This window comes from Epinephelus moara, chromosome 16 (assembly GCF_006386435.1).
Source record: "Epinephelus moara isolate mb chromosome 16, YSFRI_EMoa_1.0, whole genome shotgun sequence".
In the NCBI taxonomy this organism is placed as follows: domain Eukaryota; kingdom Metazoa; phylum Chordata; class Actinopteri; order Perciformes; family Serranidae; genus Epinephelus; species Epinephelus moara.
Window position 1 is genome coordinate 40,145,076 of NC_065521.1, and position 21,964 is coordinate 40,167,039.

Below are 21,964 nucleotides of genomic sequence, written 5' to 3' on the forward strand. Positions count from 1 at the left end.
TACCATCTGAATGTTGCATCAGAAATCCAGAGTCATCAGACCAGGCAACGTTTTTCCAATCTTCTATTGTCCAGTTTTGGTGAGCCTGTGTGAACTGTAGCCTCAGTTTCCTGTTGTTAGCTGACAGGAGTGGCACCTGGTGTGGTCTTCTGCTGCTGTAGCCCATCTGCTTCAAGATTGGACGTGTTGTTGGTTCAGAGATGGTCTTCTGCACACCTTGGTTGGAACCAGTGCTTATTTGAGTTACTGTTGCCTTTCTATCATCTTGAACCAGTCTGGCCATTCTCCTCTGACCTCTGGCATCAACAAGGCATTTTGGTTCACTGGATATTTTCTCTTTTTGGGACCATCCTCTGTAAACACACAAAGATGGTTGTGTGTGAAAATCCCAGTTAATACTCAGACCAGCCCGTCTGGCATGACTTAACGAGCAGTTGAACAGGTTTTCCTAATAAAGTGGCTGATGAGTGTTTATTGTGATCTAAAATAATAAACTTAATAGCTAGAACATTCAGTCTTTTTGCTGCAGAAAGCTAAGGCCTCTATCTTCTGTGTCATCTTTGTACACTCATGATGACGTCAGTACTTTATGTGTGGTGAAAAACGGCACAAAAATGCATGGTGGCGCCAGAGGAATGAATGATGAAACTATCAGAAGGCCTATGCACTCTATTCATAAAAAGGAGTATATCTCAAAAAATGAATAATGGAAAAGTTAAAAAAAACTGGAGTGTTTAGAAATATTATGTTCATGGTTCTACATTCAGAAATGTTTTGGATAATGTTTATTTGGTCAAACTTGACGAAAAAACCATGTCTGATTGATCTAATTGTTATTTCTGACACAATGTCAATACTTTCATCATATATTACGGTTTATTGATTTGCATAACCTTAAGGGATATGAAGCATTAAAAGAAATGACATCACAATAAGCTAAATACCAATGTAGGCACTGATGCACCGTTTCTGTATCAGACTTCAACACAGTTAAACAAACAAGTTTTAATAAGCTAATTAGTGAGCTTCGGACAGAGCGAGGCTAGGCTAAGCTAACCGTCTCCTTGCTTTAGCCTCATATTTAGTGAAACAAATATTAGAAGGATATCAATCTTTTCAGCCGACTCTCAGCAAGAAAGCTAAAGCTCTAAACACCACCAAAAACATTACCAGTGATTGACTCATTCCTCTGTATCCTCACAGTTGGATGTGAAGCTGCAGGTGGAGTACATGTCCTTCAGTGCCCATGCAGATGCAAAGGGCATCATGCAGCTCATTCGCATGGCAGAGCCTCGAAACATGCTGCTGGTGCACGGAGAGGCTGTGAAGATGGAGTTCCTCAAGGGCAAGATTGAACAGGAGTTCAGTAAGTCCATCAGTGACGTTCAGCTCATTAAAAGTTACTGGTAAATGTCTTTATGCTCACTGTAGGAGGAGACAGTGTTGTTAATGTCTCTGTTTGTAATGGCAGGCATAGACTGCTACATGCCGGCCAACGGAGAGACGGCGACTGTGACGACAAACCCCAGCGTCCCTGTGGATATCTCACTCAACCTGCTCAAGAGGGAGATGGCTCTCGGAGGTATGTGTGTTGATTTGTTTTAGAAAGCGTAGGGATTTGAGTCAGGTGTCGTAAGAGTCACTGGTTAGACTGGTTTAGGTTCAGGATGCCTGCACATGTTGGTGAAGGTTCTCAGTCATCTAGGGTTCATCTCGGTTATCTTAAGTGCGATATTGTACGAAACTGGACTTCCTTGTGTTTCTTGAGGTGAAACGTCTTCGAGAAACTCAAGCAAGTCCAGTTGCCTTTGATATAGCACTTAAGATGCCTACACAGTTTCAGCTTCAGTATTCTGTTTGTTTGACCTGACATTTTGATCAGTGTGGTGTACACGACCTCATGACACCTAAATATCACGACCCACATCGTCGTCATAATGATAAATGTCATGTTTGTGAGATAAGAAAACTGGAAAACCTTAGCGGTCATGTACAGTGTTGCCCCTGGAAATTTTTGGGGCGGCAGGTGGGCCAATTAAACACTCATCCTGCCACCACAACAAAGTCCATTCGCAAATTTAAAACTTTAAATTTTCCATTAGCCTACTTTTCCGATTATTAATCAGTTACTCTCTGAAACCCACGTGAACACTCTTCACATTGGTATAAGTTAGATCCGCCACACAACACTTATTCATAAAGAAAGTATGTCACATTTAAAGCTGGTTTGCCTGTTACTGTTGTTATTTCCTTCTTCCGAAACAGTGGTGAGGAACACCAGGAGCGAATGCCAGACATTGAGTTTTCATTTAAACAAAATTATGACAAGTGTCTGAACTCCAGGCCAAATTAATCAGAGCACACAGGGCCAGGTTGCCTCCCTGAGTTACCACACGACTGGCTGCTGACCAGCAATGTAGCTTTTGAAAAAGGCTGTTTGTTGAACAGATTCTGGCGCAGCACTGCACAGAAAATGTACCGAGGCTACAGTACAATACTTCCAGCAAACTTCACGGAGACGATTGATGGGAAAACAGCATCACTGATCTTTTTTAACTGAATATTCTTTGGTCGAGCTCAGCTAAAAACACCATAACACAGACAACGTAACCTTCACTCCACCTGTCTCTCCTCTGCTCTGCTGTGCGTGTGGAGGCACAAGAACAGTACTACACTCCCTCTTGACTTTTTCACCAATTTCCAAGATTCTCAAGATTTGTCTTAAGATCCCATCTGTGTTATTAGATTAATAATAATGAATAATCTTTATTTATAAATCACTTTTCAAAACAGAGTTACAAATGACTTTTAAAAGAACTGATAAAAACACTTTAGTGTATAAAAGCTGAGGAAATAAAGACAGTTTAAATGAACTTAAAACTCAAGTAAAATCAGGAAAGGCTCTCCGATAAAAGTATGATTTAAGAAGGGACTTTAAAGAGATCACTGACTCGGCCGACCTGATTTCCTCGGGCAGATTGTTCCAGAGCCTCGAGGGCCCTGACAGCAAACACTCCTTTAACACCCCTTTAGTTTTCAGTCAGATCTCTGTAACAGACAAGTCTTACAGTCTTTTTAGACTTGTGTCCAATTTCTGTGGCAGTTGGGTGAGGTATGACAGGCATGGTCCATTCTCAAATCTATGCCCAATGTTTTCATGTCATTATCTACTTGTTTATCTATTAATACTTTAAACCATTCTTGTGTTGAAGGGCCTCTTCCTGATCCCAAAAAACCTCGCACCATGCACGGAACCCTGATCATGAAAGAAAACGTAAGTGTACTGTTATCAAATACTTCTAAAGGAATAGTTTGGATTTTTTGACGTGGAGTTGTATGAGGTACTTAACCATAGTCGGTGTTTGGAGAAGCAGGCTGGAGTACTGACACAGTAGCGTAGCAATGTACTGCTGTGGACAGGGGCAGCAGCTACACTTATTGAAGTCACCTAAAAAAAAAGTCATGTATGCTATATTTAGATTATAATCAGCGCTTTACCCTGCCATTGACAAAAACAGTCATTTTACCTCACACAACACAGGAGTTGCTGCTCTGCTGCTGCTTTAATTGGTTAGTTTGTTTGTGATATTTTGTGACCTTGCTGTTTTAAAGGGTTCTCATGACTCCCCAAAGTAGGGTTGTCATGAGAACCGATACTTCGGTACCAAGTCGATGCCAACATGCAAAAATTATGTCGGTTTTTTTTGTTTTTCAGTACGGTAAGTACCGGATACAACTTTGCATTCAGCGGGCCGTGTCGATTCCTATCGGAACTGACAGGGGCAGTATACGCGCGTCAGTCTGTGCCGAGGACGAGCGCCAAAGAAGAACACCTGTTCTCCATCGTCTTTGCGAGAAACAATGGCTTCTACAAGTGCTAGAGCTTAGATCAGGCCCAAAAAATTCAGCCCGACCCCACCCGAGCCCGTGCATGTTCTGTCCGAACCTGTCCCAGCCCGTCCCTTTAACTGTAATTATGAGCCCGAGCCCAGTTTAAAACCGACTTTTTTTAAGGATACGAACGTGGACATTGAAGGCTGACTCTTGTCTTTCTTTCCATGGCAAGCCTTCGTCATGTGCCTCTTAAGTGTCGAGGTCCCCGTCTTTTTGCTGTCATATACCAGCATCGCGCTGCACTTGGTACACTCGACATAGCCGACACACACGTTGTCACCGTCGATCACTCACATGTGTGCGGCCAGTGGCGCCGTCAAGGGGGGGCCGCGGTTTTATCGTGGTATCGAATGAGTATCGAGAATTGTGGAAATTCACTGGTATTGGTATCGACCACTGAAATTCTGGTATCTGACAAGCCGACCCCAAAGTCACACAGTGACACAAATAAACAAACTGATCAAGGCAGCAGTAGACAGTAGCTAAAGTGACAGTTTTGGTCAAAGTAGCCTGGTGGCTTTGAGGAGAGCTTAGATGGATTTTACAGCTTCAGATCCCCATTGGAAAAAAATGAAAATACTCTTATTATATTCTTAATTAAACAGATTTTGATTTTGTGCAGGTGGTTGCAATACTTTTATTTGCTGCCGTCCACAGCAGTACTTTGCTTAGCTTCGGTGGTGGTGTTCCCGCCTGCTTCTCCAAACGGGGCGTGCCATCCACTTTCTGTATTTAACACTCTGACTGTGGAAAAGTACCTCTTACCACCCCACTTCAAAAGATCTTAACTCTGTGTCAGTGCAGTGAGTCTGCCAGTTTTGAATTTTAAAAACCTTAGTGACATTTACATTGATAACTTCCAGCCTAACTTCCTTGTTTTCTTTCCCTGAGCACAGAGTTTAAAGCTGGTGTCATCGGAGCAGGCCCTGAAGGAGCTGGGCCTCAATGAACATCAGTTACGCTTCACCTGCCGCGTGCAACTCCAGGACCCGCACAGCGACCCTGACACACTTCACAGAATCTACACACACCTCAAGAGGTGAGAGCAGCGCTGCAGGAAGAGCAGGGCCTCTATTTACTTATTTATGAGCATTATTTTGCAGGTCACTGACACCATCCACTTCCTCTACTTCTGCACAGTTATTGATAAATGCATTTTCTTCCAGGGTTTAATTTGTCGTCAGTTCTTTTAGTATACTTGTGAGATACGTTAACATATACAGTGCGAGTCATTTCTCTTTTTCTGACAGCCAAGGTTTTGGAAAATGTGAGATAACATCTGCAGTAAACACTTCGCTTTTGTATTTCTGTAATTCAGCGTGTTGAAAGGTTACACCATCCAGCACCTACCAGATGGCACAGTCATGGTGGAGTCTATCGTCATCAAAGTCTCCTCCTCCGCTGAAGACGCCAACACAAAGGTCCTGCTACTTTCCTGGAGTTATCAGGTAAAACATTTTGATTGTCGCATTACTTCACTGGTTTAATTTAACAGCGGCATAAAGAATGGTTGATTAAAACACTTTGCACATCACGGCTGTTTGGAGACCAGTTCAGTTCACGTCTTTATTGGTCTGCGGGAGGAAACTCTTGTTACAGCACGGCAGCATAAAAACATAAACACATGAAAAACACAACAAGACAATTGAACAGTCCCACAGATTTCTGAGAGGGCCGTTACAATAGTCAGTTTTAAAGGTTATTAAAGTGTGTACAAATCTGGTTTTAATAAGTAGGCTCTTATCTTTAGGGCTGTCGAAATGACACGCTCATTTCAATTAATTAATCACGGAAAAAATAATGTGTTAAAAAAAATTAACGCTGATTAATCACGTTCCATGGTGCCCTTTGACCTGATGCATCATTGAAGGCCACAGTGGCTTTGTCAAATGATGGAGGAATGGAACATGTACATTTAAAAAATGCCCAGATGAAACTGTTGACAGGAATACTGTTCCCTGCAATTTCCGCAGTAAGGAATTTTTGTACCATTGGAGAACTTCAAGTCTGTAATATCACCTCAACACAAAGCATTTAGCAGTGAACCCGGAGGTCCGAGCTAGCACAGCCTCTGATGCTAACACTAGCAGCCAGCCTCGTCAAACCACACTCGACCAGGCTTTCAGATGACCAGTTTCAGTGGTAGAGGACAGGGGGACAGTTGTGTCCAAAATCCAGCAGCTTTATTACGACACATCTGCCAAAACTCATTAGAAGTGAAATTTTTCAAATACTTTCACAGCAAAAGTTGATGTATGCGATTAATTTAGATGAGTTAATCACAGAGCATGCTTGATAGCCCTGATATATATCATAATATAAAGGGTAAAAAGCCCATCGGCTGTGGCTCAGAGGTAGAGCGGGTCGTCCATCAATCGGAAGATCATCGGTTTGATCCCCGGCTCCTCCAGTCATGCTCCTGCATGTCAAAGAATCCTTGAGCAAGATACTGAACCCCAAATTGCTCCTGATGGCTGTTCCGTCAGTGTCTGAGTGTGTTTAAAGGTGGCACCTTGTATGAATTCTGATTTATCTACCAGATGAACTGTAGACTGCCAGACGAGTGACCTTTCATAGCGACCACATTTGTCGCTGCCATCGTGAAGATTTGCCACAGTCACTGATTAATATCTGCTCACATCCGCTTTGGTGACTGCTGTTTTTTTTTTTTTTTGTTCGTTTCTTTGTTTGTTTTTATTTCACTAGTACGTATATTGCAAAAATTTGAAATTTGTCCACCTTCGATCTTCTCTTCCCCTCTCTCACTCTCACCTCAAACAAACACACACACTCACACACAGGGTGCTCTGTTGTTTTCCCATTCCCAGTTCCTGACAATTGTGCTTCCACAATGAATAAAGTTGGCAGCTTGCGGGTCAGGTCGGATTCGTGTGGTTGATGAATGCATATTTTTGCGTCAACAGCAGGGCACCGAGGTCACAGTGGCCGATGGGTATACGGTTTTCAGAAGGGCATTTAGGGCAGACAAAGAGGGGCCTGGCTGCCGTTCAGTTCCTGCCCTGGCTGTGTATCACTCACATTATTATGATAATGAGCGTTGTGTTTGTGTAGCGTGTGTCTCATGGGCAGCTTACAAAGGTTGAAAAATAGAGCGCCTTAAATTTGTGAACTGTTTTGGAGACAAACTCCTCTGTGGAGACAAATTAGCTCCTGTCATGCAGATATCATGAATCCTATCTTTGTAATAAGATTGTCTGATCTTCAATGTTAAACGTGGTAGAAATCTAGAAGCACAAGAATGGACTACTTTGACGTCTCTAATTTGAGCTGCCCCGGTGCCGTGGTGAGGTCTGAACCCCAAATAGATACAGATCAAAAGGTCATAAGCAGCAAGATAATTGTAGAGTTGACTGAAACAAGCGCTAAGTACTTTAAACTCGCCAGAGTTTCCACTTCTGGCTCTTTAGTGTTGGTCTGAGACGTTTTTCTAAAGTCAATAAACGTATCTTTGGTCTTAGAGATGATCAGTATCAGATAGTGATCATCACCACAAGCCCTGCTGATGACTATTTTCTGTGACGCTGACAACCACTGAGTCAAATAGTATTGACGTCTAAATTCGATGCTGTAGGAGATAAACAGCAGTGGGGACATGACACAACCCCGTGGGGGTATGTAAAGCTGCGTTCACATCACAGGGCTTAATGCTGGATTCAGACTTGATCTTTCTGCCAAGACTGTTCACAGTCATGGTTGAAGTGACCCATATCTGATATCAGTGTGGAAAAAGCATCACATCTGTGAGACGGGCATTTGGGGTTGAAAAGAATGAAAGTGTGGTGCCAGCTTCATCTCTGGAATGATTCGCTGCCATATGTTCAGGATGATGGTGAGAAGACCAAGGATTGCAAAAACCAAACCAAAGCCTCTGTTTGAGAGATTGCTGTCACAGAAAAAGGGACTCTAGAACAATGGGCGTTTGTTTTTTGGATAATAGGCTGTCCTATAAATGGGCTTTTGGTGCGGTGGGGTATTTTTCAGGCTACTGAAATAACGATAATTTAAAACACATAAAAGTGTTCCTCCTGTAATTTCTACACTCAGTGCTGACACTGACACAACAGGAATAAAAAGTAAAAACACACATGAATTCTGAAGACCAATGTCACAGTGGCTGCAGGGCCACTGAGCAGATTTAGGACCACATATGAAAGTGGCCCAGATCTGACTGGAAAAAATCAGATATCTGTGTCACATGAGGGGATTTGCTTGTGATGTGAATGTGGCTTAAAATTCTTGCATGAGTTTGTGTGGCCTTAAGGTGCTAATGTGTGATGGTCCAACAAGCTGTCGCAGTAAGCATGGAGCCCACACTGTAACTAACTGCACCCCCTGAAGAAATATGATCATATTTTTGGAAAAATGAAAGAGTGACTCCAGAGAGAAGCAGACAGAGGGGTCTACAGTCTGTGTTTGAAGGATATATCCAGGATGTCAAACTGACTCAGCAGCAACAACAGGTTAAAAAGACAAAGATAGTTCGAAGCTAAAGCCGAACTATAGGCTACAGATCACAGTGTGAAAGTGAACCACCACATCACTGCTGATCGCCACACAAGACAATGAATATAAAGGGAAACTTTGCTGATATTGAACCAGCTGTGTGGCATCACAGTGTGTGCAGATGAACGGTGTTTGCTGCCAGCACCTGGACCTCTGCCGCCAGACGGGCTGGGATGTCCAAACAACGTTCATCTGCACACAATGCGATGACACACAGCTATATTTCAGGCAATAAATGTAGTTAACGAGTCGCAGACTATATATGCAAAAAGTTAGAATATTTATTTCAGTGAAGATGGGGGTGAGATGTATTTTCGTACAGTTCAGAGAACACTGATCGACTGTGACATCCTGAGGCTGTCCAGCCAACTTTCTGAATTTACTCCTGAAGTATTGATTGTTCATATTCTTTATATAACTGCATGATTAAATAAAACAATCAGCAGAGAGGAGGAGCACACAGACAATGATAGTGATGGTTTAATGACGATAAAGTGTTCGACAATAAGTTATTTTATACACTGCTTCCTGTCCCAGATCCTTTTGGCCACAGCACGCGACTGCATTGTTGGTGAAATCTGACCACACCACAGGGGCGTCGATAAACACGTTTAAATAATCTACACATGCACTCACAGTCCTGAGGAGAGGTTCGACCAGCCAGAGGAAGTGAAAACATTGTGTGGGTGGACAGCATGGTAGCAGGGGCTCTAAGGTGAAAGTAGAGGGAGGGGAAAGCTGACTGCTGAGCTTCAGTCACTGCACAGTGGAAGGAGAGCGGTTTCTGTGGCTTCATGTGCTCTGTGCAGAGCATAAAGGTCAAAAAGTAAAACACATGTCTATTTTTTTGCCAGTTTGTCATATCTCTCCTGTCTTAGATTCTTACCTTAGATTTGATCGTCACTAAACGTCAACCTTAGATCTTGTGGTAAACATATAATCAAGAACTCGATAAGAACTTAATCAACATTTTTCTCTGTAGCCCTTAATGTAGAGTATTCACCTTTAACATGTTATTCTTGTAAAAATAATTATATATAACACATATTTTTATGGCTTCAAATAAACAGACGGGTGCATATTGCATGCCACAAGTGGAATTAAATCCTTTTCAATCATTCTTGGAGCAAAATGCCTTACAGCCACTGGTTTCAGCCTCTCAGATGTTATACTTTTCAGCCTTTCTGTCTGTTGTGTCATCGTAAACTGAATGTCTTTGGTCAGACAGAGCAAGCCTTCTGAAGACATCACCGTTTCACAAGCATTTTCACGAATTTCGGACACATTGTAGTCAAAACAATTAGTGTAGTACATAATCTGTAGATTAAACAAGGAGGACAAGGGGTCACAAGAAGATGAAAATAATTAATACGGTTTCAAAAAATGGGGTAAGGAGTTTTCATGAGTAATTTTCGTTTCCTTGTGAAATATAAAATGCCTCTTTATGTCTACAAAAAGTCAAATTATCACTCAAACATGGAGTCTCGAGAAGCAACTGCTAAAGTGAAAATCTGGTTCTTTATAATTCCCTACAACGCTTCGTCTTTGACTTAATGTTCTGTTTTCTTTGTCAGGACGAAGACCTCGGGAGCTTCCTCTCAAGTCTGCTGAAAAAGGGGCTTCCATCTGGACTGTGCTGAAACATCTTTTGTCCCAAAGCTATGGACATTTAAAGGAAAATTCCTACCAAAAGAATTCATGTACTGTCACATGTTTGAACCTAGATTTGTGGAGGCTGAGAAAGTACTCCCACAGCAGAGGCTTTCATATTTGTACCTTTAGTTGAATTTGCTCCCTTACTAATTGGTACAGTATTAAGAGAGAGAGAGCTGCAGACAACAGCGGCAGACAGGCTGCAGCATAATCACTTTGGGTAATTATACGCTGTCCATTTACGTCCTCTAAAAGTGCTTGTTTTGCCACTGACAGGCTCAGATTATCATTATAAATATCTGACAACATTATGGAAAGGATCCCTACAGAGATAGACCTTTCTGATAAAGAGTAAGAGCATTTTTGTTCAACCAGAAACAGCCTTGAAATCGGTATCGCCAAACCCACCAAAATCCATTTAAATAAATAGTCATTTTTATCATCATTAAACACACTTCATTCAAAGTTGATAGAAACAAAATAAATCTCACAAAAGCTGTCTTGGTTCGTCTTTTCACTGTTCCAATATTTGCTAATTCTGGTTTGATTGAAATAAACTCTTAATTCACCCAGTTAGATGTGGAAACATGCTGCCTCTACACATGCTAAAATTACTGTTTATTTAAATGGTCTGGTGGTGATAGCGATGTCAAGCGGTTTCTGGTTAAACAAAAAGGATCTTACTCTTTTACAAAGGGCTCTATCTCTGTAGGGATCCTTTCTGTAATGCCAGACACTTAAAATAACAATCTGAGCCTGTCAGTGGCAAAAACAAGCACTTTTAGCTGACGTAAACTGACAGCACGAACATGCCCAGAGTGGTTACATTGCAGCCTGTTTCACCGCTGCAGCACTCTTGCTTAACAAATTGTTGCTCCCATCAGTCACTTAGACACAAAAACAGGGGAAAATAGTGCCCAGGCTGAGTAATACCAAACTAACCCTTTAAATGAAATTATTTTTTCTAAATGTATCCAGGCTGCTGCCCTCTGATTGGCCCGTTCTTTATTAGTGACGGTCTTTCATTTACAGACTGAACGGCACAAAGTCAAGACAAATACTCAAATTCTGATTTGTACCTTTATTTTGATGTACAAAGTCAATTTGAATAAACACTTTTTATAGAAAAGGCTCATTTTTGCAGCACTGAAGTCAGATATACAAAAACAATGAAGCATATACAGAGATATATTTACAGTATACATTAACCCTTCATCTCACGGCAATGGTATAAACACCCCTCCTCCTCCTCACTCCTCCCCACAGCCAAGACAACCTTAAAGGTTTCCATTTGCAGTGGCTGGTGGTGACGTAGTACAGCACGGGGTCCAGGCATGTGTTGAGGATGACGAGCGCCATGGTGCCCCGTCTGGCGTTGTAGATGACGTTGGCCAAGGAGCAGCTCTGGATGACATCCATGCGTCGAAGGAGGTGCAGCAGGTACACCACGTGGTTGGGCAGGAAGCAGAGCAGCGTTATAGCCAGGATGATGTAAATGACCCTCACGGCTTTTTGGGCCGTTTTAGTCCTTATCATGGAGATGCGCCTCGCAGCCAGCGGGTAGCACACCAGGATGATCACGGAGGGCAGCAGAGAGCCAAAGATGAGGCACAGCATGCTGTACGCCGCCAAACGTGTGTTCCACTCGCTCCTGGCGAAGTTCTCAAAGCAGCTGTGGGTTCCAGATTTGTCTGAGTTGGTTGCCAGAGGTCCCAAGAGGACAAACACCAGCATAGCCACTACGACCACACACCAGAGCACCACACTCACAACCAGGGAGCACCAGGGGCTCCGCAGCTTCAGATAGGTGTGCGGATGTACGGTGGCCATGTAGCGATCCACGCAGATACAAGTCATGAAACAGATGCTCATGTAGATGTTGGCGAAGAACAGAATCCCGGTGATGCGGCAGGCGATGTCCCCAAACACCCAGTTGTTTCTGTTGAGGTGGTAGTGGATCTTAAAGGGCAGAGTGCAGAGGATGACGATGTCCGCCAGAGCCAGGTTGCTGATGTACACGCTGAAGGCCGTGCGGGGAGTGGTCCTGAAGGCGAAGACGAAGAGAGCAGCTACATTTCCTGGGAGACCTACAACTAAAGCCAAGATGTAGACCCCTGGGAAGAAGTAGTACTGGTACTCTGTTGAAGGCTCACTGCAGTTACCAACGGTCATGTTCATCTTCGCAGATTGTTTTGGCAAATTACAGTCACACAGCGTGGGTTGATTCTCACAGCATCTGTAACTGTAGCAATACAAACATGTTTCCATTCAGTTTTTCCACTTTTACTTTCACACTACCTCGGAAACAAATCTTTTAGTCATTCTTTTATTCTGCTGCTTACTTTTTTTGTTCCAGACGCTGACAACATTATTCTGATTTGTTTGGGTTTCTAAAAACTTTTTTATGATGAAGTGAAACAGAAAAGCAGAAAAATACTGACCACTTATAAAAAGCCAACAAAGTTACACTTCCAGTGGAGGTGATATTTTCAGTTCGGCTTGTTTATTTGTCAGCAGAATTATGGAAGAACTACTGGCTCAATGTTCTTGAAAGTTGGTGGAAGTTTGTAGCATGGGCCAAGGAAGAACAACTTAAATTTACCTGGAGCAGATCCTAATCACAAGGCGAATGCACCAATTTTTTTTTTTTTTATAGCGCATTAGGCCTTGCCAGAGAAGTGCCCTTCTACTTGAGATACGATATATTTCACTTCACTGTTTACTTAAAGGAAATTATTCACCACATTTTCCATGAATTACAAATTTTCTGAAACATTTGATTTATATTTGTAAAGTCTTTACTCAAACTAAACCTAGACTATATCAGGATAAAACAAAACAAAAAGCATTAAGAGAAAATAAAAACACTTACCGAGTTGTTCAGGAGTTCCTTCACCTGATCTCCAAAATGCAGAGCGCTGCGCAGTATGTTGAAGACGCATGAGATAAAAGCTGTGTTTTGTAGCCGCACGCTGTTTGAGCAGCTCCTCTCAGCATACAGTGAGCTTGTAAAATGCTGCTCTTTGCTCAGGCGTCTTAATTTCCTGTTTCAGTGTTGTGGAGGTGTAGAGTAAAGAGAGGGGAGGGGAACCGTGCATACGGTCTGCTTGTATCATCCACCCACGCCACTTTAGTGAGATATATGATGAGTATGAGTCAAGTCAGGTTTATTTATTTAACACCAAATCATAACAGCAGTCATCTCAGGACACTTTACATCTACATGTGGAGCAGGTCTAGCACCATACTCTTTGATTTACCAAAGAATTCCTACCATGACCAAGCACTTGGCAAAGGTGGCGAGGGAAAACTTTTTTTAACTGGCAGAAACTTTAAATAGAACCAGGCTCTGGGTGGGCGGCTGTCTGCCTCGACTGGTGGGGTTCAGAGAAAAAGCGGGTAATACGTTACAGAAATATGACTCATAAAAAATAACAGTAGCAGCGAGCACAGCCACGATCTATGGGAACCTGCAAGATGAGAGAGCATAAGAACTTCAGGGAGGAAACAAAGTTCGTAACATGCATTGATGGAACATAAATGAGTGCAGATGAAGAGGAGGAGAGGTGAGCTTGGTGCATTGTAAGAAGTGCCCTGGCAGTCCAGGCCTTAATAGCAGCTTAACTAGGGGTTGGCTCAAGGGAAACCTGAGCCAGCCCTAACTATGAGCTTTATCAAAGAGGAAAGTCTTAAAGCTTCAGTGTGGCATTAGGAAGATATATTGGTAGAAATGAATTATAATAAGAATGTTATTCTTGTGTTTTCATTACCTTAAAATGAGAGGTTTATATCTACATACAGTAGGGAGCGAGACCTCATCCAGGGAGTCCACCATGTTGAACCGCCGCATTTCTACAGTAGCCCAGAACAAACAAACCAAACACTGGATCTAGATAGGGGTGTTCGCATTTTTGTATTTTCATGTCTGCCATAGTCGTCAGCAGCCCCAAAGCAACAAGCTGAACAATGTTGGAAAAACACAGATTTTTAACCTGAAACTGCTTTATCCAGTGTTTTTACCAGTTTAAACCACCAGGTACGTTAATTCTGGAGATGAGACACTAATAATAATAATAATAATTCAGCTCCTGGTAAAAACCTCATGAACGTTTGGATCTTAAGTTATCAGAGAAAAAAGGTGAGCAAGCATCAGCTTGTCCTAGCAGTCCTTCTGCAACATGCCCAACAGGATAAACACTGACCTTAATATGAAACTGCTTTATTCAGTGTTTTGACTGGTTTAAATCGACAGGTCTGTTTGTTCTGGAGAGGAAGAGATCTCTGAGGATAACTTGGCTCCTGGCAAAAAAAACTGAGTGAGGTGAGCAGCCTGTCTAGGACGTGCCAAACTAGCAGAGACACTGATTTGTAAGGTGAAACTAATGTATTCAGTGTTTTGTTTTGTTTTTTTTAGTAAATAATAATTCAGTTACTGGTGAAACCTCCTGAAAATCTGGAATTTAAGTTATCAGAGTTATCAGCACATCATGTTAATAAAATGTGGTGGGCAAGTCTACCTTTTCTGCCATGCTAAACAGCATTTGAGAAACACTGATTTGTAATGTGAAACTGTTTTTTTTTCAGTGTTAATTAGTGATAATTCAGCTCCCAGTAAAAACCTCCTGAACAATGAACACTGAAGAAATCCTAACCAGGAGAAGTTTTAGCTGGTTGCAATCTGCAATCCTCACTGCTTCATACCACTAAATCCCCCTAAATCTTTCACACTGTTTCCTTTAAGCCTACTCTTAAATGTAGAGATGGTGTCTGCCTCCGGCCAAATCTGGAAGATGGTTCCACAGGAGAGGAGCCTGATGAGTGAAAGCTCTGGCTTAGTTACTTTTACAGTTTTGAGGTCACAGTTATGCAGAGTATGTTAAAGGTGGTTCATGCAAGATATGGATCGTGTGCAGAAGATGTTAGATTAATCATGTGCACACAGCCCCTAGTTAGGCTGACTTAGGCCTAGTCTGCCGGAGGACCCCCCTATAATACACCGGGCACCTTCTCTTCTTCTCTCCTTCTCTCTCCCTCTCTCGTATTCTATTACTGCATCTTGCTAACTCGGCCATTCTGGATGTCACTAACTCGGCTTCTTCTCCGGAGCCTTTGTGCTCCACTGTCTCTCAGATTAACTCATATCGCAGCGGTGCCTGGACAGCGTGACGTGTGTGGTTGTGCTGCTGCCGTGGTCCTGCCAGATGCCTCCTGCTGCTGCTGCCGTNTTCTACCGTTTTTTTTCCCCGTTAAAGGGGTTTTTTTGGGGAGTTTTTCCTTATCCGCTGCGAGGGTCATAAGGACAGAGGGATGTCGTATGCTGTAAAGCCCTGTGAGGCAAATTGTGATTTGTGATATTGGGCTTTATAAATAAAATTGATTGATTGATTGAGATCCAAATCTTCTAGATAATGATTAATGCGCATAAGATCTATATCAATATCCCACAGGATGTTGGGGCGTCTGCAATGATGTGATATGACGATGATGTATGTCACAACTCTTACCCCATGTTGTACGGTTAACAGGGCGACATTAGCTCCTCTCTGTGAGTGAAGTCAGACCCGTATCTGACTTCACTCACAGAGAGGAGCCACACTAACCTCAGGCAGGTTATTGTGGCCATACTGCTGGGGTAAAAATTAGCTGTTAGACTCCTCTGTCTTTTTATTCTCTGTGCATTGTGTTCATTGTTCCTGTGCTGGAGTATTGCATGGCTTCAGGTGTGGACAGCACCATGTACACACAGTATCTGCTGAGAAATGAATATTGTAATTATTAATATTTTTTATAGTTTAATTGGTTCCGTTCCGGTTAGTCTGGGGCCGTTAATGGCCGTTTTGGTAAGGAAACGGAACCAGGGCGAGTGAGATAGGATCCGGAATTCGATGGATGTGCCTTTCCATAAAAATAAAAGCACCAAGCTAATAAAAATGCGGTGAAACTTTTAATTTAAAGAATATAATTTACAAGAAAAGCCATTAAGTTAATCGATTTTCTTACACCCCTCATCACCCCAAATCGATGGTGCGCCAGAATTTAAAGTTTTACTATGGTGAACACTTTTAGTTTGGTGAATTTGGTGGATACCGCATCCGCTCCCTAGACCGGAACCAGAATCCAGACAAACTTCAGAGTGAATAGCTAGTTCCGGTAGACTTTTTGATGCTTTTATTCTGAAAGAGAAAGACCGGAAGTGTTTTATGTAGCGCGGAACAAGGAGTAAATTGAAAAGTAGCTAGTTCGCTCTACGTGTAAATTAACGCGCGTATCATAATTACTTTATATTATATATTCTGTAACAGTAGCGAGGTAAAAGGCACAGCATACGGAACACTGTGTGGTTGCTGACATTACTCTCAGAAAGGTTTCACGATGATTTTAGCTAGCTACAACTAGCTAACAGCTAACTAGCTAAACCTTAACGGTAACATTACACAGGAAACTCAAGCCGAAGTCAAGCTAATGTGACGTGAAGTTTACTAATATATGAGTCACAACATGTCGTATATGAACAGACGTTTTCTTGTCCATTAATATTTAAACTATGGATAAGTCCACAGTGTTAAACACAGCAGGTAGAGAGGACGTAGGTAATTGTTATATCTGTCTGAGCCCATTTGAAAATCAAACAGTTGGCTCTCTGCAGAGCTGCCAGCATGTCTTCTGCCTTCAGTGTATTCTCCAGTGGTCCCAGGTAAACACACACTTCACCTCTCACCTCTGTCCATTAAAATATCTCATTGTCGTAACAACAGATGCCGTTATCATATTAATATTCTCTTTAATTCTGCCAATAAAGTGTATCAGTCCCACTTTGGCAGTGCCATATGTTTGCAAGATGTACACCAATTTCTTGAGACATTTTTGTGTCAGAAAAATGTCATTTCCCCACTTAAATGCCTCACTGTTATAACGATAAATATTAAAGACACAGTAGTAGATGCAGTGACGTGATCACTGTTCTGTCTTTTAAAATACAGTTAAGATTGAAGCTGAATGATTAGTTGATTGACATGATTGTAAATGTAATTTATGTGGGTTTTGGACTGCTTGTCAGGCATAACAAGTAACATAAAGATGTCATCTTGGGGTCTGGGGTTATGTAGGTATGACAATGAATGGATTAATTGGGAAACTATAATATTTAAGATGCATGGGCCTTGACTGTGTTACATCAGAGTACCTTTTTCTTTTCTCTGTAGAGACCGTGAATCAAATTGTACTGTCATGTCTGAGCTAAGCTGCACAACCTTTGCTTTGTTGAATTTGAAACAATTCGCCGCTCTGCTTTGAATCTCAGACAGCCAACACTTGCCCAGTGGATCGGATCAGTTTTGCTTTCATCCACCAGAGACGGTGTCCTGGAGGGGACATTCAAAAGAAGGTGAGTATTTGGAGTGTCCTGAAGGAAGCTTGCTGTCAAGTATTTGGAGGTGTGTGTGAAAACATGTGGCTGGTGTTTGGGGTCTGAAGTTTTTGTGGTGTTGCCTCAGATCAAAGTGAGGACGAAGATAAGGGATGAGGATGACGACGGTGAAGAGTGGGGAAGCAACACTGTTATCTGTGAGGAATGTGGACGCAGCGACCGCAGGCACCGGCTGCTAGTGTGCATACACTGTGACTCAGGGTATGGCAGCAGTGTTGGTGCACTGAGTTTTACGTGATAACTTTTTATACTAATGTTCTACTGCAAATTTGATTGGAGCTGCTGGAGAACAGTACATGTTAAAGGGTTGTACTTATTGTTCCAGGTATCATATGGACTGCTTGACACCACCATTAAACTCGGGCCATGAAGGTGACTGGATTTGTACCGAGTGTGCAGTCAGTCCTCAGCATACAGGTAAAGTTCTGCAGTTCACTAAGTAGACCCCTCTCTCCTAAAATACACACTTTATCTATTTTTTTTAAACCTGTATTATCATTTTTCACAAAAAACTAAATGGGGCAATTGTAGCTACTTTCTTCTTCTTCTTCTTCTTCTTCTTCTTCTTCTTCTTCTATATTTCACATGACTGCCAACCAGTGTCCAAAGCAATAATAGTACCTGCATAATGAGTCCTTCCTGTCTCCTATGTCGCCACTGGAGTGCGGGACTTCAACATATAAATGAACGTCTGCCCTTGCCAAACAAGTTCACACAATACTGATTAAGCCTGTCGCAGCCAGGGAAAGCTCTCTGTGTTTCTCAGTATACCTGCACTGTGGCGACTTTGCTGTGCAGTAGTAACGGAAGCGATGCTTTTTACATCAGCCAGCCAGGGGGACGGGTTGAGAAGTTATTTTTACACTCGATTTGCTTCGTTTTGTTTGTCATTTTTATGTGTTCTTCTGATACTATGTATGTGACAGTAGGGTTGGGTCGGTATGAGAAAAAAAAAAAAAACGGGTCCGGTTTTTGTGAAAAAATGCATCAAGTCGGTAATACTGCATTTTCGCCACTTGGGGGCGCAATTGACTCATTTAAAAAAAAAAAAAACAACCATAGGACAACAGAGTGACAGTAACACTTTGTTTCTTTTATTCCTTACAAATAAATTTGCAGGTTTAGCTTACTCAATCAGTGCAAGCAAGGGTTGCCTCCTTCGTCTGGCTCAAAGCCAAAGTGTTGCCATATTGGCGCATTCTTTGATTTCTTCAAGACTAAATTGTCCACCAAATCTGAGCTTTGCACGCACAGGGCTTGCGGACGTCCACTTTTAGTCCGGGCGGACTTCCGCGGAGTCCGCTCCGCGTGCGTTCCACTGTAAAATGACGTATGCGGTCTGGTCGGTCTCAAAAAAAAAAACCCCAGTCCAAGACGGAGTACCGAACTGAATTGGTATTACCGAGAACCAATCCAACCCTATGTGACAGTTTTAAATACAGATTATAAGGGCGGGACAAAAGTGACGGAGCAGCAGCTGGTGGAAGCTATGGTGGAAAATCCTAAGAAAATCCGAAAGAAAAGTTTCTAAAGTGGATGTTCCTAAAAAAAAAAAAAAATGAAAATTGCGTTCAGGGGAAGGATTAAAAAAGAAAAAGACTTGAAGAGAATGCACCTGGGAGCGGGGAAATGCCGCGAGCTTACCTACAGGCATACTACTTGCAACTGTAATTACTCTCACTGCCAGAAGGGGGAGACAAAAGTTTTGCTCTCCAGCTTTAAGTTCATGTGAATAATGTATGCAGTCAAACATAAAACCAAAAAAAAAAAAAATGTTTGGTGCAATGCCGTACGATGAGAAAGTTGATTTTTCTGCCACACTGGCCGCTATCAAAAGTTGCATCTTGGTGTAGTTCTGGACTCAGACCTAAATTTCAATATTCACATTAAGACAATTACTAAATCAGCCTACTACCACCTTAAAAACATAGCAAGAATAAAAGAATTTCTGTCTAAACAAGATACAGAAAAACTTGTTCATGCTTTCATTTTCAGCAGGCTGGACTATTGTAATGGTGTCTTCACAGGCCTGAGTAAAAAATCAATCAGACAACTGCAGCTCGTCCAGAACGCTGCTGCCAGAGTCCTCACCAACACCAAGAGAGTGGAGCACATTACACCAGTGCTTAAGTCACTGCACTGGCTTCCTGTGTGTCAAAGGATAGACTTTAAAATCTTGTTACTTGTCTATAAAGCACTAAATGGTCTCGGGCCTAAATACATCTCTGATATACTTGTACGTTATGAAGCATCCAGACCCCTCAGATCATCTGGAACAGGTTTACTCAGTGTTCCCAGGATCAAAACCAAACAAGGTGAAGCAGCCTTTAGTTTCTATGCTCCCCGCCTGTGGAACAAACTTCCAGAATATCTGAGGTCGGCTGAAACTGTCAACTCATTTAAATCAGGGCTTAAAACATTACTATTTACTGCAGCTTACCAGTGAACTAGATATGTAACTTATTGTTAGGATAATCTGTAGCTATTGTTTTTATATTTGTCTGCTGTTGCTTTTGCTTTATGTTTGCTTTTTAAATGCATTTTCTGCACTGTTTTTAACTATTTATTGTCTTGCTTTTAGCTCTTGTTTGTAATGATCTATTGTTCCTTTAATGTTTTATTTTAATGTATTTCTCTTGTAAAGCACATTGAATTGCCTTGTGTATGATTGGTGCTATATAAATAAAATTGCCTTGCCTTGCCTTGCCTTAAAGAGTTCAGTGACAGTTTCATTTGATGGCACTAGTAGAATATGAGGTAACCATGAAAAGGCGAAATACTTTATGAAGTAAAGGGATAGATTTTTAATTATTGCAAGAAATTTTGTTTTTCATTTTGTGAAATTCCCCCTCTACAGACGGCTCCATGGTGGAGGAGGAGATCAGTGATGGAGAACTAACGGACCTTCTAGCTGAAGTAGAAGATGAAACTCCAACTACCAGCAGTCGCCTTCGGCCGTCCACCATGAATCGTCCTCGCACTGAACGACGACACAGTCAGAGGATCCAGAGTAGAGCCAGCGACATGCCTGATCCTCGCCCGCAGACCTCCTGGGTCAGTTCAGCATCACACAGAGAGAGAAAGAGCAAACACAGAAATCTTGTCTGACAACACTTACAGCTTTTAAGGGTTCTCAGAGACTCTTCTCACCATCTAGATATGGCAAAAACTGTCTTTGCTCCACAATAAGAACGATTTTTAACCCGTTTTTCACATTGCGACTTTCAGTCATCTAACATAAATACAAATACAGTGATTGATATTCATTTTATTTAGATCATGAACACTGACCCATAAGAAATATTAAATTTTTAAATTTAAGTATCTGAACTCCCTCATCAAGAAGAGGTTACAGAACATGCAAAACATAAAACATTAATATATGCCATTATCTTTCTTCACGCTCATTATTCATTTAGGTAACCTCAAATATGCCACTAGCTTGTTCAAGTAACTAGAGCAAAGAAAATTCTTCCAGCAGTTATAAGACTGTGGTTTCATTCACTTTACAGACTGTGTGACAGTGTACGTGCACCGCTGTGGCGTTTAACCGTGTTTCCTGCACATGCACTGTAAGCAGCGAGACTCTTCCACCTGATCGTACGACTGTCTGCAAATATGTTGCATCATCTCTCGCTGCTGATGTTTGTGGTTACTGTCTGAACCAAACTTCAGAGCCAGCGCTTTGTTTATTCACACAAGGATATCTGTGTTTGTGTTTTTCCTCTCACCTCAGCACGGACTTGAACTATGGTCCTCTGCTGCTGCAGCTCTCTGTGGATGATCTTACAGCTGGGAACCGTTTCTCAGTGGTGTTCAGTTATTACCGTTCAGGCCTATCACATTATACTCAAACCTTGGAGTGCTTGTTTTCAGATGACAGTTGCACAGACAGTCCAGGGGGCTTGAATACTTCTCTCTGTGAAGTGAGAAATACGCCAGACAAGATACTTGATTCCTTTCATTCCTTTGAAAGTTTCTCTGTGGCGCACAATGTAAAATAAAACTTAAACTTCCTTATAAAATTACACGGATCTTCTGCATCGTTGGGCCCATAGAGCAGACATATTAGCATTTCCTTTAACACAGGCATGTCCCAAAGTCCGGCCTGGGGGCCTGCAAACTGATTTTAACCCTATGGGCCCGAATGACACATAGTGCGTCCAATTCACACCTGTTCTTCTCTATTGATTTTCTCCACGACCGTGCGTCATAGCGAAAAAAAAATGATAACGTTACACTAAAATGATGTATAACAGAGCTTTCATACAGCTTTGCACACACATTACTGTTAGATGGATTACTCGTGAATGCAGGCTCGCACAGAAATGCCCTGCATATCACATGAAAGCGCAGGAGCAGAGCTTTCCAGTGATACCACACACACCATTGTGCTGTCATCCCATCACGCTATAAATACAGATTGATTGTCTACAAAATAAAAACCTGACGAATTTCTTTACAATC

At 42.0% G+C, this 21,964-nt stretch overlaps 3 protein-coding genes across 3 annotated transcripts in view; 2 read left to right on the plus strand and 1 right to left on the minus strand.

Annotated features, from left to right (window-relative positions):
• ints11 (integrator complex subunit 11) overlaps positions 1-11,179 on the plus strand; it is a 17,645-nt gene extending 6,466 nt beyond the window's left edge. Inside the window, exons 12-17 of the mRNA XM_050064835.1 lie at positions 1,204-1,366; positions 1,472-1,582; positions 3,213-3,274; positions 4,791-4,933; positions 5,213-5,342; positions 9,993-11,179. Coding sequence (XP_049920792.1) covers positions 1,204-1,366; positions 1,472-1,582; positions 3,213-3,274; positions 4,791-4,933; positions 5,213-5,342; positions 9,993-10,058 — 675 coding nt within the window. The 3' untranslated portion in view covers positions 10,059-11,179. The remainder of the gene's footprint in view (positions 1-1,203; positions 1,367-1,471; positions 1,583-3,212; positions 3,275-4,790; positions 4,934-5,212; positions 5,343-9,992) is intronic.
• Positions 11,180-11,274: 95 nt separating this feature from the next.
• On the minus strand, positions 11,275-13,101 carry LOC126402677 (lysophosphatidic acid receptor 6). Its single transcript, XM_050064843.1, has 2 exons — positions 12,944-13,101; positions 11,275-12,313 (listed from the first exon to the last, which is right to left on the minus strand). The coding sequence occupies exon 2, from the start codon at positions 12,247-12,249 to the stop codon at positions 11,284-11,286; it is 966 nt and encodes a 321-aa protein (XP_049920800.1). The 5' UTR covers positions 12,250-12,313; positions 12,944-13,101; the 3' UTR covers positions 11,275-11,283.
• A 3,162-nt stretch (positions 13,102-16,263) lies between these two features.
• LOC126402680 (PHD and RING finger domain-containing protein 1-like) overlaps positions 16,264-21,964 on the plus strand; it is an 8,223-nt gene continuing 2,522 nt past the window's right edge. The window contains exons 1-5 of the mRNA XM_050064847.1: positions 16,264-16,765; positions 17,372-17,455; positions 17,565-17,698; positions 17,823-17,914; positions 20,355-20,551. Of these exons, the coding sequence (XP_049920804.1) occupies positions 16,616-16,765; positions 17,372-17,455; positions 17,565-17,698; positions 17,823-17,914; positions 20,355-20,551 (657 nt within the window). The 5' untranslated portion in view covers positions 16,264-16,615. The remainder of the gene's footprint in view (positions 16,766-17,371; positions 17,456-17,564; positions 17,699-17,822; positions 17,915-20,354; positions 20,552-21,964) is intronic.